This window comes from Rhinopithecus bieti, unplaced genomic scaffold, assembly GCF_001698545.2.
Source record: "Rhinopithecus bieti isolate Rb0 unplaced genomic scaffold, ASM169854v2 scaffold_20150, whole genome shotgun sequence".
NCBI lineage: Eukaryota > Metazoa > Chordata > Mammalia > Primates > Cercopithecidae > Rhinopithecus > Rhinopithecus bieti.
Genome location: NW_016810565.1, coordinates 3,218,655 through 3,237,617, shown reverse-complemented (window position 1 = coordinate 3,237,617; position 18,963 = coordinate 3,218,655). Strand labels below are relative to the sequence as shown.

General features: G+C 47.6%; 1 protein-coding gene across 1 annotated transcript in view; it reads left to right on the top strand.

The window, feature by feature from the left end:
* The window catches only part of PPP2R5C (protein phosphatase 2 regulatory subunit B'gamma), a 169,503-nt gene extending 165,434 nt beyond the window's left edge, over window positions 1-4,069 (top strand). Inside the window, 1 exon segment of the mRNA XM_017892288.1 lies at window positions 1,239-4,069. Coding sequence (XP_017747777.1) covers window positions 1,239-1,370 — 132 coding nt within the window. The 3' untranslated portion in view covers window positions 1,371-4,069.
* Window positions 4,070-18,963: the final 14,894 nt, after the last annotated feature.

The following is an 18,963-nucleotide window of genomic DNA, read 5'->3' as shown; positions in this document are numbered from 1 at the left end:
GTGAGGTTTGTGTTCTTTTTGTTGTCAAATGATTGACTTAAATTTTGTCTGCTAGATGCACCACAAAAGTAACTTAGTCTCTTTTAATACACTGAACAAAAAGGAAGACTTAATTCTGGTTAAGAAACTTTGTCCTGAGAAGTTTCTAACTAATTGGCAGTCAAGTCTTCTGGCATAGACATCATGTTTGGGTGATTTAGATGGTTTATTGTTTTGTTTCAAAATATTGGTATTAACACACTGTCTCTACTTTTAAACTGGATTATGTGTTTATTCGTGGAAATGGATGCTTTTGATATGTAAACTCTCCAAATTAAGTTTCCCTTTTATTGCAGATACAGTTGCCCAAATCCTCATGCAAAAATTGGATTCACTTAATTTTTTTTTAAGTGAAACCAAAATTTCCTAGACTTTACGAAGACAATGGATTGGAGAAGAGAGTATTTTTTTTTCAATTTGATAGATGTTTGAAATCCAATTTAAATATGTTTTTCATTCATTTTTTTTCTTTGCCTCCAAGGAAATTTCTACTTCTTTTTTTTCTTTTTTTTTTTTTTGAGGTGGAGTCTCGCCCTGTCACCCAGGCTGGAACGCAGTGGTGCAATCTCGGCTCACTACAACCTCCACCTCCCGGGTTCAAGCGGTTCTCCTGCCCCAGCCTCTCAAGTAGCTGGGATTACAGGCACGCACCACTACACCCAGCTAATTTTTGTATTTTTGGTAGAGACGAGGTTTCACTATGTTGGTCAGGCTGGTCTTGAACTCTTGACCTCGTGGTCCACCCGCTTCGGCCTCCCAAAGTGCTTGGGATTACAGGCGTGAGTGACCGCGCCCAGCCGGAAATTTCTACTTCTTGAAATGCTTCTGTAGGGGACATGCTGATGAAACGGCTTTAATGACATTTATGAAATAGGAGGTTACTTATGAGATTTACTAAAATGCATGAATTCTGCAAATTAGAGGTACTGAGTCCTATGTACAAGCACTGCACATTTCGGAAGACCAAACGCCAGGATTGAACACACAGGCCCTCACACAAGTCACGATTTTTAGTGGCAAGACATTTTTGGCGAATTTCCATGATAAGACATAAGGCCGTTTCCCTGTGGCCAGGGTGCCGACAGTGAGTGGGTGAGGCACACGTGCCTCGCGGTTATCATTTGACTTCCACCTCAGAAGTAAGCTTGCTTTTCAGATAGCTTAGTTTGTAGCCAACGCCATTGCATTTCTAATTCCAGGCACAGAAAGATCCGAAGAAGGACCGTCCTCTTGCACGCCGCAAGTCCGAGCTGCCTCAGGACCCCCACACCAAGAAAGCCTTGGAAGCTCACTGCAGGGCTGATGAGCTGGCCTCCCAGGACGGCCGCTAGCCTCCGGGGTGCCGCATCGGGGCTGGGCCCGCCAGTTCTTTTCTGGATTCTGTAGAAAATACATACTTTCTGTGCCATACCAATCAGTTACACTCAAAGCTTTCTTGGACCCCGTTCTGTAGGCAATAACGTGCGTCCGCCTCAGCGCGAGATTAGGAGTTCAAACAATGGTGACTTCCCAGAGCCCGCTGGCAGAGCCGCGGGTTGACGACGGTGTCCTCACAGTGTCGTCGCCACCCCAGCATAGTCCACGTCAGACTATTTCACAAAGTCAGAGCTATAGGAAAGCACCCTGCCCTTCATCTTCATGTTCTCCCAAATGCAACTTAGGATCTTTTAACATAGGTGGTTCTGTGATAACATCAATGTTTTCCAAATCAAAGGAACACTTTAAGAAGTATGACCTATTTTTTAAGACTTTACAGCCTTTGAAATGGTTTCCACGCGATTGTTACGCCAACAGTTCTCGTTTGTTTGTTTTTCAGTCTCAGTGAAATGGCTCTTTGCTTTCGAGTTCTCACACAACATACTGGGAAAATGACAATCCTCAACCGCTGGTATTTTCTAAGGGGTCTCTTCACTTTGATGAGTGACATGAATACCGCGTCTCCTTCTCTTGTGTGTACCTAAAGCCATATTTCCAAGTCTGTGGTACTCCAGGATTCCAGGAGTAAGCTTGTAGAAGAAATTTATTTTAAAAGAGATTGCTCTGAAATCTATCTTAAAAGAGCTTGCTCTGTCTACCTTGACAGAAATTGGAGTTTAAAAATTGTGTGTTCATATTGCTATTTGCAGATTTCATTTCCATCAACTTAAACATTGTTGCCCTTCAGCAAGGCTCTTGAATTCATAAAATTATAGTCTCTAAGAATTCCACATTTGATGGAAAGTTGGAGCCAAATCATTTTGAGTTAAGCCAGTTCTTAGCCTAATGCAAACTGCAGCTGTCTTTGAGCGTAGAGTAACACAACAGCGTTGCACGGGACCGGCACTGCCGCTGCCTTCCCCGAAGGCTGCAACGCGGTTCTGAGAGCTTGGAGGAGGCACCAGCGAGGATGATGTTCAGTGGGGCTCTTTCTGTTGAAAAGAGCTCACATGATCAACACCTCGTAAGGAAAATACAGTATCTGAGTTGTCATCGGTCTTCAAATGCTGCTATGTATTCCACAGACTTCCTTGCATGTACTGAGCTTTTTTAGATGGAATAGCACAAGGAGAAAAATCTTTAAACTTAGTGCTTTGTCTATTCTTTATTTCTCTCAGGGTGGCCAGTATTTTGACTTATTTATCCTGCTTGAAAGCTACTTGAGATGTGTACTGCTATTCTAAACATGTGATTCTAGTTTCTTTCATCTCTGGCATAAGATTATATAACTTAATGTTAAGTGTCTTGATGCATAAAAGACAAAATCTGGCTTTTTTTAGGATCTGGTTTTTCATCGAGGTCTCGGGTATCCTTTTAAAGATTGTGAGAAGCAGACATTGCTCCTTGTGCAGCCCTAGTGCCTGCTGCCCACTGCTGTCATTTCAAGCCACTGGCAATGCTTCTGTCCTCGTGTCTTGGAGGACAATCACCTGGGGGGAGGGGACTTCTTGTGTTAAGAGCAAGTGCAGGTATGAAATGCGAAGACTGCCCCAGCGAAAAGTGGACAAGTCCACTTTGTGAGATGAACACTTCCTGAGAAACTTGACACGTATCTCTCCATTTTACCATTCTGAAAACTTATCATTCAAAAAAAAACAGTTTAGATGCCTTCTCCTTTTGAGGGAAAAGGGTGCTTTTACTGTATAAAGCAGCGTCTTATGTATTTTGATATACCATTGTTTGAACTTCCGTCTTTAGCTGATAGATTCTCAGATATCCTTGATTTTGGATGTTCAGTATGTTTGTGAGAGAGGTTGCTGGGAAGACTCTCTTTCCGCCCTAGGGAAAAAGCAAAATATCAATGTTTGGTTGACTGTGTAAAGCTCAGTGTGTAAGAACATCTTTTGTCTAGGTTTTCTTTCTGCTCTTTATTGAAGACAAACACTCACCAAAAGAAAATAAAAGTTTTCAGAGAAACCAATTTTCTTTGGCAAGAGTATTACTTAATATTTTAGCCTCCTAAAGGTTCCCTAGTTAGTACTTGGACTCCTGTGCTAATTGTCAGCTTACATATCATTGTATAGAGACTGTTTATTCTGTACCAAACTGATTTCAAAAGTATTACATTGAAAATAAACTGGTGACTGTTTTTCTTCATAAAGTTCTGCGTTTGGCATCCTCACTCTTTCCAGAATGTATCTGTACATCAGAAATGTCACTATTCCAAGTGTCTTTTTAGTGTGGCTTTAGTATGGCTTCCTTTTAATATTGTACATACATTGTATCTTTGTTTTATGGTAATAAGTAATAAAAATGTAGACTTCATATTTTGTACAAAATGTCCTATGTACAGAATAAAAAAATTCATAGAAACAGCAAATATAGGTAAGTGGCACAATTATTTTTCTTTAGAAAATACCTGTAACTTTATGCATTAGTGAAATGTTAAGTACCGACATATTTTTTAACATTTTGTAATTCGGAACTTTTTGTTTTGACCTTGTTTATGAAGAGAAACTTCAGACACCTGCCATTTAATATGCTCTTTTATCTAATTTTCAAAAACTAAAAAACGGTGTATCATATGGACTAAATAAAGAACATGTGAATTTTATTGCTCATCATGAAACTAAATTTAGCCATGGTGTTGGGCAAGCTGGCTCGGACGTGATCGGGTTCCCGTTAGGTCAGGGCTGCCCACACACAGGGACACTGACTGCGGAGGGGCTGGCCATCTCCATCCAGCCGGCCTGGAGTGCAGACTGCACCAGCTGCTAGCCACAGCTGTTCAAAGCTAAGTCTATCCGCTGATTTTTTACTTAGTGGAAAAGGCAGTGTGACTTTTTATAGACCACCTCTTGGTTTGGTTTGGGTTTGGGGGCTTTTTTGAGTAGGAAAAGGTGAATCAATACAATTTATAGAAATGAAAGTCTTGAAAATAGGGAATTGCTGGAAGTAGGAATTTGGGATCCTAGTTCACCCACCTCCTCAATGGAGAGATCATTATCCTCGCTGATGCTCTTGCGAGAAGTCCATGGAAACAGGACTAAAGTGTTACCTCCTCGTGTCGTGGTTATAACCTCACCTCTCCATGGCTGCGTGTGGCCGGCACGCCGGCTGGCGTAGGAGGGCAAGCTTTTGTCCTTAGCTTCCTTCTCTACCCAGTGGTGTCTGTGCTCCCTTCGCACTGACAGAGGTGCAGACGCCGACACTCTCTGCAGCTGGGGCACATGGACGAGGCTGAGACCCAGGCAGAGTGTGGTCTTCGGCCTAAGGGTCCAGTAACTTTGCTGGCTGTTTTGAGGAACCACACATGCCCCACTTCCACCTAAAAGTGGGCACGCCAGCCAGAAGACTTCACATCCTGCGCCGCTACTCAGATCAGTGTTTCCGCAGACTGGATGTTTGCCCGCTGCGGTCCTTATCCCCCATCTTAAAACTGGAGGAAACCTGGTGTTTAGTAACTTCCTGCAGCACAAGAGTTCGAGAGGACTCACTCACGGAGGCATGCTGCGATTTCAGCCCAGCTGCACGCTGCTGCTATTTTGGGGTAGCAAGAAGCATAAAGGCAAAGCTACGGGCTTCGTGTCTCCTGTGAGGGCTGGCAGCAGCCATCAGCAGTAATGACAAGGAGAACTCGTATTTCTTACCGCTGCCTTTATGCCAGGAGCTGTGGTGGGTGCCTCATTTCCCTGGGTTAGTTTACTTAATTCTCACGACCCACCCAATAATTTGCTACTCTTATACTCATTCACAAATGAGGAAACTGAGGCACACAAAGGTGAAGTCACTTGCCCGAGGTCACGCAAATACTGAGTGGAGCCAGGCTGCTACCCAAGCAGTGTGGCCTGGGGTCCAAGCCCCGACCATCACATTACATGGTGGAAATACCTTCTAGGTGGGCAGCGTCATGGGTGATGGTGAACACAGGTGAGGGCCTCGGGACATGCTCGCAGCGCCATGTCAGCCCATCGGAACACCCCCAGGTGAACAGTGTGAAGTTACGGTATTGTCAACCTAAAGGAAGAAACTGAGACAATATAGGGAGAGGCCAGGCCCCACGGCTCATGTCTGTCATCCCAGATACTCAGGAGGCTGAGGTGGGAGGACCACTTGAGCCCAACAGGTTGAGACTGCAGTGAGTTATCATCTCACTGCTGCATGCCAGCCTGGGCGACAGAGCAAGACCTTGTCTCAGAAAGAAGGTACAGGGAGAGAGCTTATTTGGGCCAAGATTGAGAGCTGCAGCCTGGGAAACGCAAGCTGCTTGAGAAATGCTCTGGGGGAGAAAAAGAGCCTTCAGCATTTAAAAGAGAAAGGACAGATCAGGAAAGGGGCAGTTACTCAAGTTGTTTTTCAGGAGTTCTCGCTGGTTGACAGAAACACTTGATGAGTGATTGGCTGTACATTGTTGAACTACAGGGCGCGAGATACCGTGTCCAACATGTGGCACTGTTAGGTACGTGCATAGCTACTGGTGCCAGTCTGGAGCCCACACAGCGAGCTTCAGGAGATGATCTCCCAAGGCAGGAGGGGGAGTGGGGCGTGGGGGCTCACCTTCCTCGGGTAAAAAGTGTTTCCTTCTCATCCTGAACTCCAGGTGAAACCCTTGCATCTGCATTCACCACCACTTGACACTGGGGAGAACCCCAGGCCCTGCAAGGTCGAGGGGTGACCACGGTCATGGACCCCAGGGTCTGTCCTTCATAACCATGGCCCCATGGAGACACCCAGGGCCACCCAGAGCCCGTGCTCGGCCCTGACGTTGCACTGGGGAAGCAGCCCCTATGGAGACAGTGTAAGGGACTGCTGTGGCGGCTGTGGGCTCTGACGGTGTACTTGACCCCAGAACCAGAAGAGCTTGATTCCAGTCCAGGGGCTCCCGTTCCTCAGAGGCTATTTTTTTGTTTTGTTTTGTTTTGTCTTGTCTTGTTTTTGAGACAGAGTCTCACTGTGTCACCCAGGCTGGAGTGCAGTGGCGCGACCTCAGCTGACTGTAACCTCCACCTCCTGGGTTTAAGCAATTCTCCTGTCTCGGCCTCCAGAGTAGCTGGGATTACAGGCGCCCACTACCACACCCAGCTAATCTTATATTTTTAGTAGAGACGGGTTTCACCATGTTGGCCAGGCTGGTCTTGAACTCCTGACCTCAGGTGATCTGCCCGCCTTGGCCTCCCAAAGTGCTGGGATTACAGGTGTGAACCACCGCGCCCAGCCTGAGGCTTTTGTTTTTATGTAAGTTTAGATTTTATAAAACTTTTTTTTTTTTTTTTGAAACGGAGTCTCACTCTGTCACCCGGGCTGGAGTGCAGTGGCGCAATCTTGACTCACCACAACCTCCGCCTCCTGAGTTCAAGCAATTCTCCTGTCTCAGCCCACCAGGTAGCTGAGATTACAGATGTGCGCCACCACACCCAGCTAATTTTAGTACATTTAGTAGAGACAGGGTTTCACCATGTTGGCCAGGCTGGTCTCGAACTCATGACCTTGTGATCCGCCTGCCTCAGCCTCCCAAAGTGCTGGGATTACAGGCATGAGCCACCGTGCCCAGTCCGAGGCTTTTGTTTTTATGTAAGTTTAGATTTTATAAAACGTCAGCATTTTTGTAAACAAACATGCTAAATTTCAGCACTTTGGAGACCACCAACACATTAGCCTCTGTTCTCATTGTATTACTAATGTGAACCTATAAAATTATCAAAGGTTCAGCTTTTATTTAATATGTAGTTTTATATAAGATTTCATATGGAGGAAAAAAAATGGATTCCACTGTCAAAAAGTTTGAAATGTACTAAGCTTAATTCAGCTCCTTTTTTAGAGAAGGGAACAGACCTACAGGTGCAGAGATGGGCCCACACTGACTGGAAGCCAAGTGTCCCCTACTCTCATAAGACTTTCTGCTTCGTATAAAAAGCATGATGTTGGGGCCAGGCGCGGTGGCTCAAGCCTGTAATCCCAGCACTTTGGGAGGCTGAGGCGGGCGGATCACGAGGTCAGGAGATCGAGACCATCCTGGCTAACGTGGTGAAACCCCGTCTCTACTAAAAATACAAGAAAATTAGCCGGGCGTGGTGGCAGTAGTCCCAGCTACTCGGGAGGCTGAGGCAGGAGAATGGCGTGAACCCGGGGGGTGGGGCGGAGCTTGCAGTGAGCCCAGATCGCACCACTGCACTCCAGCCTGGGGCACAGAGCAAGACTCCGTCTCAAAAAAAAAAAAAAAAAAGCATGATGTAAATTCCACAGAACTTGGGGGTGGGGGCGCGGGCCACATAACTCCATAATCTCTAGAATTCCTGTTTTCCTACTTACAGGTCTTCCTGATCGTGTCTGGTGTAGGGTGGGTGCTCTTGAGGGGCTTCTAGAAATACACGGCTAAATAAACATAAGCTGGGGCTGGCCCAGGTGTGCTGATTTGTGTATTTTTATAGGATAATACGTAACAAATTGATTACTGGCCAATCCAAGAGGGGTTTTTATGTTTTGGGACCTTTTGTGTTTTTTAGAGATGGGGTCTTGTTGCCCAGGCTGGACTCAGACTCCTGGGCTCAAGCGATCCTCCTGCCTCAGCCTCCGAAGTAGGTGGGACCACAGGCCGGTGCCACCACACCTGGCAATCCAAGAGTTTTTGACCTATCTTCTTAATTTCTGTAATAAAAGCAACCAGGAACAGATACTGTTGGTGAATGAACATGCAGCACAGCTGTGATGGAAAAAGACTAGTGGAGGGAATGAGGAGAACCAGTGCCCGGGAGCCCCCGAGATGCTAAATGAGCACTTTACAGCCAACAGCGCTGCTCAGGTGCTTCTGCCTCCCAGAAGCGTCGCGCACGCACTCACACACACCTGCCACCCCCGAATCAAAATATGGATCAGAGAGGGTGCCAAGCAAGGGGGAGGATTAGGCCGGATCCTGGCGCTGAGGCATAACGTGGAGAAATCGAAGGCTGACGTTCTCCCCGGCTCCTCCCTCCCTCCCTTTCTCAGGTGTGGTGACCTCATCTGTCTTCATTTCTGCCTCCAAAACAAGGCTCCCTTCCTGCTGGCGAGCCCCCTGCTGACTCTCCCTTGGGTTCCTCTCTGTGCGCCGCCCTAACCCGGAGCTTCCATGTCTAATGCAACGCAGGTGAGTCCGTCCACCGGGTACTTCTTGGGTGTTTAGGTGTCTGTTGAAAACGGGTCCTCAATCAGCCGGGCGCGGTGGCTCACGCCTGTAATCCCAGCACTTCGGGAGGCCAAGGCGGGTGCATCACGAAGTCAGAAGATCGAGACCATCCTGGCTAACACGGTGAAACTCTGTCTCTACTAAAAATACAAAAAATTAGCCGGGCGCAGTGGCCACCGCCTGTAGTCCCAGCTACTCGGGAGGCTGAGGCAGGAGAATGGCGTGAACCCGGGAGGCGGAGCTTGCAGTGAGCCGAGATCCCGCCACTGCACTCCAGCCTGGGCGACAGAACAAGACTCTGTCTCAAAAAAAAAAAAAAGAAAGAAAATGGGTCCTCAGTCAAGGAGCGACCTAGAGTGAGCGCCATGCCTGAGGCTCGGAGCAGGGTCACCTCCTCCTTTCAAACAGGAATCCATGCTGAGGCTGGAGCCTCGTTAGACCCACGTGGCCCCACAGCCCACAAAACCGAGGCTGACCCCAGGGCTTGAGCTAAAGGAAACAGTCACCTATATCACCTGTTGCTATCAGACGACTTGTGAGAAGCCACCTTGTTTCCAGTGCTGTCAGAGCCCAGGTGATTCTCTAGTAAATGCTTTGCCAGAAAACCTGGAGGTTTCTTCCTTCGGGATTGCTTCTTTGTGAGTTTCAAACAGACTAGAAGAAGAAGCCTGCTACAGAAAATTGACATCATAATTAAAGGCCCAGAGGTCGGTGTGAGACTGGCATGAGGGGCAGAGGAGGGGCATGGGGCCCACCCGGAGTCTCCGACCACTCCCAGGCTCGAGTTCCCTCTGAGGACTCACAGGGGTGAGTAGAGCTGTGGGACACATGGCTACAATTATGCCAGTGAGCAGACACTGATGAAAATCAGGAACAGGACAAGATGCAGAAGGCAGGGCCGTCCAGGAGACGTCAGAGCTGCCAGCCGTCCTCTCCCCATGGAGCCCTGCGCCGCACTGGCTTCTCCCGGTGACGGCGTGCACCAGCTCGCGTGGAGTATCGCCAACCAGGGAAGCTCGCCTGAGCATTGGCGTCCACAGTTTTGCTGGGGTTTATCATGTGTACATGGTGGCCTCAGTGTCCAGCCCCTCCAGAGGTGGAGCCATCCTGTGTGGCCCGAGACCCCCAGCATAAATCATGTTGTTTGCCTAGACTGTCCAGCAGGGCCCAAGGCCCCCGGCTAAACAAAGGCACTCTCACCAGGCACAGCATGCCAAGGGCCTCTCAGCTGCTGCAAAGCTGGGGAAAAGGCCGGACCTCTCTCTGGACAAGGTTGAACCTTTCCTGAACAGCTGTCCTCCCCACAAGAGGAACCGGAGCACAGAGGGCCTCATCAGCTGGGCCAAGGTAGGTAAGGGCAATGTGGGGGTCCTACAGTCAACCCACGACCTCCCTAACCCAAAGCTCTTCCCGCTACACAGCAAGAAGAAGGGACTTCCCAGCTAAATGGCGATGCCTGCTTTCCAGTGAATCTGAGAAAGGAGAGGCTTCCAGAATGAGAATAACTTGCAGAGGAGAAGGAATAGAACCTGCCTTCAGAATGTGGACCACTCCCCGTAACTCAGAGACAAAACAATCCCATACCTTGAAGTGGCTTGGAGATGAGCTTTCTTTTATATCAACATTAAATACATATGGGTATACCTAGCTTTATTCTCTCCCTCAGCTTAGAGTGTGAATGTGTGGTAAGCGTGTTCATCGCTGGATAAGCATCTGGTATGGTCTAATTGGCAATAAGTAGGGGAGTGGGGGCCAGGCGCCGTGGCTCACGCCTGTAATCCCAGCACTTTGGGAGGCCGAGGTGGATGGATCACTTTGGGTTAAGAGTTTGAGACCATCCTGGCCAACACAGTGAAACCCCATCTCTACTAAAAATACAAACAAATTAGCCAGGTGTGGTGGCAGGAGCCTGTAATCCCAGTTACTCGGGAGGCTGAGGCAGGAGAATTGCTTGAACCTGGGAGGCAGAGGTTGCAGTGAGGTGAGATCGCACCACTGCACTCCAGCCTGGATGACAGAGCAAGAGTCCGTCTCAAAAAATAAAAATTTAGCTAGGTGTGGTGGTGCACGCCTGTAATCCCAGCTACTCGGGAGGCTGAGGCAGGAGAATCACTTGAACTCGGGAGGTGGAGTTTGTAGCAAGCCGAGATCGCGCCATTTCACTCCAGCCTGGGTGACAGAGTGAGACTTCATCTCAAAAAAAAAAAAAAAAAAAAAAGTAAGGAAGTGGGAAGTTTTCAGGGAACCCAAGAGTCTTCCTGAATGAGCTCTCCTGCAAGGTGAAAGCCCAGCAGAGTCTCTGGAGGGCAAAAATCTCAAGCAGAAGAAACTTCTGTGACTGCATTCACTCATTCATAACAGAACACCCACGGCCCCCACTGCCCCAGCTGAGGATGAGGAAAGCAACCATGGCTGCCACTCTCCCTAGCTTCTTTCTCCAGCCTAGAGACCGGTGTGACTCCATCTCGCCATGAGGAGCTCAGGGTGGGAGGAGGCCTCACGGCCGTGTTAGGCAACCCGTGGCTTTACGAGTGAGGACAGCCAGGACCACTGAACCCCAATACCCTCAACACTAGTTAGCACAGCAACAGTGTCAGGCAGACCCCAATCTCTCAACTCCTGGCCCCGCACTTGTGTCAATATGGTACCGTGGTGAGACCCTAAATCTGCTCCACTGAAGTTGACCCTGGAGCCAGTGTTGGGTCTCTGATGACCAGGAGGACCTGGTGGTTGCCAGGGTCCCTACAGCCAGTCGCACATCTGCCCCGGGCACAACAGTGTGTCCATGTCCTCACCAAAACAAGTGAAAAGATGGCTGGGTAAGGTGGCTCACGCCTGTAATCCCAGCACTCTGGGAAGCTTAGGTGGGAAGATAGCTGGAGCCTAGGGGTTTGAGACCAGCCTAGGCAACATAGTGACACTGACCCTGTCACTACCAAAAAAAAAAAAAAAAAAAAAAAATTAGCTGGGTGTGGTGGCGCATGCCTGTAGTCCCAGCTACATGAGAGGCTTGAGGTGGGAGGATCACGAGTCCAGGACACTGAGGCTTCACTGAGCCACGCACTTCAGCCTGGATGACAGAGCAAGACCCTGACTCAAAAACAAGAGAAAAGCAATGGAATGGTTCCTCTGGAAACTCAATTTAAAGAAGGATCCTTTTTCTGACATGCTCTTCCTCCACTTTTAGCATGGAAATATACCTTTGGAAATGGCAAGTGTAAATACTAGTTTCTTTTATAATTCTCCACTTGAAAAAAGCTGACAATACCATTTTAAAATTTAAATAGTACGATAATGCTCATCAGCCTCCAGACCTACGAAATCCCAATTTCTAGGAACCCCTGGTCTAGTTCAAACCCTGGTTTTACAGGAAATGAAAGAGAGAAAGGAAAGCCCCATAACTGTCGAGCCAGCCCCTGTTGTGTATCTGCTAAGATCTCACAGAGTTAGCTGGGCGCGGTGGCTTACGCCTGTAATCCCCACATTTTGGGAGGCCAAGGCAGGTGGATCACTTGAGATCAGGAGTTTGAAACCACCCTGGCCAACATGGTGAAACCCTGTCTCTACTATATAAAAAATTGTCTGGGCATGGTGGTGCACCCCGGTAGTCCCAGCTACTCGGGAGGCTGAGGCAGGACAGTCACTGGAGACAGAGGTTTCAGTGAGCTGAGATTGTGCAGCCTAGGTGACAGAGTAAGACCATCTCCAAAAAAACAAACTCACAAAGTTGTATGTTGGCGGGTAGTACTTTATCTTGACTACCATTTGGTTTCTTTCTAGGCTGTGAATTTTTTGAAAGTCTCTAGGAAAATGCACATTTGAAAGATTTATTTGAGACAGGCAATGGACCTCATATAGAAATGTTACCAAGTAAAAATTCAGATATTTCTTACATAGAAAATATTTCCCGTATTAAAAAGCTAAATTTTGGCCAGGCATGGTACCTCATGCCTATAATCCCAGCACTTTGGGAGGCCAAGGTGGACAGATCACAAGGTCAAGAGATCGAGACCATCCTGGCCAACATGGTGAAACCCCGTCTCTACTAAAATACAAAATTAGCTCGGTGTGGTGGCATACACCTGTAGTCCCAGCTACTCGGGAGGCTGAGGCAGGAGAATCACTTGAACCCGGGAGTCGGAGGTTTCAGTGAGCCGAGATCGCACCACTGCACTCCAGCGTGGGCGACAGAGCAAGACTCCATCTCAAGAAAAAAAAAAGAAAACTAAATTTCTCAGAATACTTGAGAAAAGATCTTTGGAATCATCTTCAGTCTGCCATACAGGATGTACCAGAAATGCTCGTCATTTATAGTCATAAGTTTTCTATTTTTAAAAAAGTGCCCTAGAATAAATAAGAAGTAGCCAGGCTTGGTGGCTCACAGCTAGTAATCCTAACACCTAAGGAGGCCAAGGTGGGTCGATTGCTTGAGGCCAGGAGTTCAAGACCAACCTGGCCAACATGGCAAGACCCTATCTCTTTAAATAAAAAAAATACATAATTTTTTAAAAAATAAGAAGTACCCATGTTTTCCACCAGTTGACCTTGAAAAACTAGGGTGTAAAAACTCAAATCCAGCTGGACATGGTGGTTCATGCCTGTAACCCCAGCACTTTGGGAGGCCAAGATGGGCAGATCCCTTGAGCCCGGGAATTTGAGACCAGCTCGGGCAACATGGTAAAACCCTGTGTCTACAAAAAAATATATAAAAATTAGCCAGGCATGGTGGCACATACCTGTAGTCCTAGCTACTCAGGAGGCTGAGGTGGGAGGATCACCTGAGCCTGGGAAATCAAGGCTGCAGCGAGCCAAGATTGCGCCACTGCACTCCAGCCTAGGCGACAGAGTGAGAACTTGTCTCAAAAAAAAAAAAAAGAAAAGAAAAAATCAAATCCAACCCCCTTGGGTGAGGATTTGACCCAAATGAAGACAGTGAAAAGAATTTCAATCAACAGGTATCTGTGGGGTGGCACATGTGGGCACTGGGGACTCGGTATGCCCTGGACAGTATCACCCTCTTGGTAGACAGAGCGGACACCCACAGCATAGAGGGGTCAGTGCTAGCAGCAGGGGTCACACCTGCCCACCCCACCCCAGCCCAGTCCCTGTGATCTTCACCTCAAGAACTGACACCACCACCCAGCAGACTCCTCAGCCAGAAACCCGGAGGTCGGCCACGATTCTGGCCTTCCTAGGATTCTTAGATCCTAGAGACTGCGCCTTAGCCTAGCCTTTCTCTCCTGCCCCGGCCCCACCCCTTCCCTAGTCTGCAGTGACAGCTTTCTCTCCAGAACATGTTAAAATAGAGATCACGTCGCCCTCTTGCTTAAAACCCTCGAGTGGCTTCACATGGCACTTAGATAAAGCCTGAGTCCCTCCCCATGCTGACCTCTGCAGCCATGGCCAGCCGTGCTCCCACTGGTCCATCGCTGATTTCTGCTTCTCACCCACCAACCTCCTTCCTGCCCCAGGGCCTTCGCACACGCTGTCACTGTCACTTCCTACTTCTAGCTCCCAAAGTGACGGGGCTGACTGTTTTCAACTGCAGGTCTAAAATGCAATGGTTTCTCTCGAAAGGGGCTTTCTCTGACCACCCTCCTGAAATTGGGAATCCCCCAGCCCCTTACTCTCTATCAGGGCACCCCATTTTCATCAGAGCCCTGGTACAATTTGTAATTTCATTTATTTCTTAGTAGAGTGCCTCCACCATGAGGCAGGGAGCTCCTCTGCTTTTTCATGGAGGTGGCCCCAGGGCCCAGCTCCATCCCTGGTGCAGACGGGACAGCTTGCTCAGCTTGTGAAGTGAATGAGACGTGAAGAGCAGGATGCACACCCCGCAGTGACTGTGTCTGAAGGGGGCAGAACCGTGGGAGGACATTCGCTTATCCCAATGTCTATGGAGCGTGCCAAGCAATGACAGCGGTGAACCCAATGCAGACGCCCCAGTTTCCATGTCCTGAAACAGTCCAGTGAGTCAGGCTCCATGGCAGGAAGCCGGCATCGCAGTGGGGAGAGGCTAGGGCACTGCAGGGAGGCTTCCCACTGGGCTTCCCCTGACAAAAGTGGAGAATGTCCCAAGCAAGAGAATGCATTCAAAGACCTGAAGATGAAGGAGGCTGGAAGATTTGCCAGGGTTTGGCTGACAGAGTGGCAAAGAAAAACAAAATAAGGAAAAACTACTTATGACAATTACATACATACAAAAGGCTTCACAGGTAAATCTTTCCAACCCCCCCCTTTTTTTTTTTTTTTTTTTTTTAAGAGATGGAGTCTCCCTCCGTCGCCCAGGCTGGAGTCCAGTGGCATGATCTGGGCTCACTGCAACCTCCGCCTCCCGGTTCACACCATCACACCATTCTCTTGCCTCAGCCTCCTGAGTAGTTGGGGCTACAGGCGCCCGCCACCACGCCTGGCTAATTTGTTTTGTATTTTTAGTGGAGACGGGGTTTCACTGTGTTAGCCAGGATGGTCTGGATCTCCTGACCTTGTGATCTGCCTGCCTTGGCCTCCCAAAGTGCTGAGATTACTGGTGTGAGCCACCGCACCCAGCCTTAACCAACCTTTAAAGATCAGATAATCTGAATTTTCCTTAAACTGATCCCAAGCATAGAAGAAGAAGGAAAACTNTTTTTAAGAGATGGAGTCTCCCTCCGTCGCCCAGGCTGGAGTCCAGTGGCATGATCTGGGCTCACTGCAACCTCCGCCTCCCGGTTCACACCATCACACCATTCTCTTGCCTCAGCCTCCTGAGTAGTTGGGGCTACAGGCGCCCGCCACCACGCCTGGCTAATTTGTTTTGTATTTTAGTGGAGACGGGGTTTCACTGTGTTAGCCAGGATGGTCTGGATCTCCTGACCTTGTGATCCGCCTGCCTTGGCCTCCCAAAGTGCTGAGATTACTGGTGTGAGCCACCGCACCCAGCCTTAACCAACCTTTAAAGATCAGATAATCTGAATTTTCCTTAAACTGATCCCAAGCATAGAAGAAGAAGGAAAACTGCTTTTTTAATAAAGCAAATATAATGATGATACCAAATTCCAAAAAAGACTGCACACAAAAAGAAACTACAGACCAATCTCATTTATGCATACTGATGCAAAATCTTAGCAAATTAACAAATACAATCCAATGTATATTACAAAAGGAATACAACATATCCTTACTCAAGTGAGCAGGCTTGTCATTGCCAAAAAGGAGACAAGCTGACATTAGCTCCTCCTCATGCAATGCACTGGGGAGTCCCAGCACTGCCTACACATTATTCCTAACAAAAACGTTCAATCTGAACCTTACCATGATCAAACAATCAGACAAATCCAGACTGTGCAAAATTCAACAAGACAACTGGCACGGATGCTTTAAAATGTGAAGGCCGAATCCTGCTTTTGCCCATAGGGAGTCCAGAATTACCCTCCCACCATAAAGAACTACAGAATTAGAAAAATACATGAAGGCCGGGCGCAGTGGCTCACGCCTGTAATCCCACACTTTGGGAGGCTGAGGTGGGCAGATGGCTTGAGGCCAGGAGTTCAAGACCAGACTGGCCAACATGGGGAAACCCCATCTCTACTAAACATGTAAAAATTAGCTGGGCATGGTGGCAGGTACCTGTAATCCAGCTACTTGGGAGGCTGAAGCGTGAGAATAGATTGAACCTGGGAGGTAGAGGTTGCAGTGAGCAGAGATTGCGCCGCTGTACTCCAGCCTGGGTGACAGAGTGAGATTCTGCCTCAAAAAAAAAAGAGAAAAATACATGAAAACTTTTTCAGACATTGGTCAGGACAAAGTGTAGGCTGTGATTTTGGTATCCACAGAGGTCCTGGATTCATTCTCCCATAGGCACTAAGTGTGACTATAAACTAATTGTGATGGTTCATTTTTATGTGTCGACTTGACTGGACCAGGGGATGCCCACATAGTTGGGGAAACATTGTTTCCAGGTGTGTCTGTGAAGATATTGCTGGAGGAAATTAGCATTTGAATCAGTGGACTGAGTAAAGATCTGCCCTCAGCAATGTGGGTGGGCCTCATCCAATCCGTTGAGGGCCCAGGTGCTGGGACACCCATCTTCTGCCCGCAGACGCTGGAGCTCCCGGCTCTTGGACCTTCAGTCTCTGAGATTTATACCTGTGGCCGCTCTCTCCACCCCGTGACCGCACCTTACCTCTCGGGCCTTCAGCTTCCAATTGGAAGTTATAGCATTGACTCACCTAGTTCCCAGGCCTTCAGACTCAGACTGAATGACATCATGGGCTTTCCTGGTTTCCAGCTTGCAGATGCCCATACTGTGGGACTTCTTAGCTTCCATAATCACACCAGTCAATTCCTGTTACAACTCTCCGTTGGTTTATATTCACCAATATATAACCTACTGCTTCTGCTTCTCTAGAAAACTCTAATACACTGCTGAGTGAGCAAATAAATACATATATCAGAAAAACAAAAGCTGGATCTTTCACTGACACAGGGTTTGCAAACACAGGAAGAAGCCAGGAAGATCCCGGGGAGATGTTGAATCAGAAATATCAGTTGAATTCAGGACATGTACATACACACACAGACAAAGATAACAAAAGAATAATACATTGTGTGTATATACGTAAAGCGTTGGTACATATGTATGTTTCCTAGCCCTCTTCTAAGACGGTCTAGAAGCACCAATCCCTGGCAACTCCGAGCACACTGAGCACCAAGAACTTCGCCTCTCAATTCTGTTCCGTTCTGTACTCCACTAAAAGGAAACATAGTTCGTTTTAGTCCTTTCTGTTGCTTATAGCAGAATACCTGAAACTGAGTAATTTATAAAGAAAAGGAATTTATTTCCTACAGCTCTGGGGGCTGAGAAGTCCACGGTCAAGGGACCACATTTGGTGAGGGCCTTCTTACTAGTGTGGACTCTGCAGAGCCCTGAGGTGGCACAGGGCATCACACGGCGAGGTGGCTGGGTATGCCAGCTCAGCTCTCTCTTCCTCTTCTTATAAAGCCCCCTGCCCCACTCCCAGGATAACCCAGGAATTCATGAATATATTTCTCCATTCTTGAGGGCAGAGCCTGCATGACCCAGTCACCTCTCAACACTGCCACATGGGGGATGAAATTGCAACACGAGTTTTGGAGTGACAAATATTCAAACCACAGCACAGTGCCTTGGAGAGATGGCTGAGTCTACAAGTTAACCCTGAAACTTTTTTTGCTTTTCTTGGTACCAGAAATTAAGGAAGTACTCAAAGAATGATGGAGACATATTAAAAGGACACAGGGGCCCAATTTGCAGGTTCTCCCACTCTTCAAATCTAGGGTAATTTGAGTTTCAATACAAATAATGAGACTATCAGATTACAACCCACTGAACAAAATAGGATTCATGAGTCCATGCTAGTAAATAAAGGAATGAAAAAACTATGTGAGGGAGAAGGGAAAGGTCTTCCTTATGGTAGAATGCCAATTAATAAATATCAAAAAAAAGGATGAAAATAGATCATTATAGTATAGCAACCACTACATAGGTGGTTGATAAAGGCAAGACTCATCGATAGATGCTAAGGCTGGTGGGTGGATGTCTGATAAGGCACAAGGTATTAGTGGAATAGTGGAATCTCTCTCCGCAACATGCCAATCAAACACAAAGCAGGGGCCAGGCACGGCGGCTCATGCCTGTAATCCCAGCATTTTGAGGGGCCAAGATGGGAAAATTGTTTGAGCCCAGGTGTTTGAGACCAGCCTGGACAACATAGTGAGACCCTATCACTACAAAAAAATTTTTTAAAAAAAATTAGCTGGTCAGTGCCTGTAGTCCTAGCTACTCAGGAGGCTGAGGATTGCTTGAGCCCAGGAGTTGAAGGCTGCAGTGGGCTATGACTGCACCACTGCACTACAGCCTGGGAGACAGAGCGAGATCCCAGTAAATAAATTAATTTAATTAATTGGGGAATGGTGACTTCACATCGGAGAAACCTGGCAGACACCACCTTGGCCAGGTGACAGAGGCTAACATCAGCAGCAGTGGGCAAGGAGAACATAAGCCCCCTGATGCAATGCACTGCACCACCAGGAACATACATCTGCAGTTGTCCTGCCAAGAATGGGGTCATGAGGACACATCGCCTGGACCCAGGTGGGGGGCCAGCCCACAGAAGAAAGGTTTGTATTCTGTAAGATAATGCCATGCTTTCAATGTTTTTGCCCCTTCCAAATTTTATATTGAAATGTAATCCCTTACTATCCCACTGGTCTTTAAAAGAAAACAATTTTATTTTATTTATTTATTTATTTTTGAGATGGAATTTCACTCTTGTTGCCCAGGCTGGAATGCAATGGCGCGATCTCAACTCACTGCAACCTCTGCC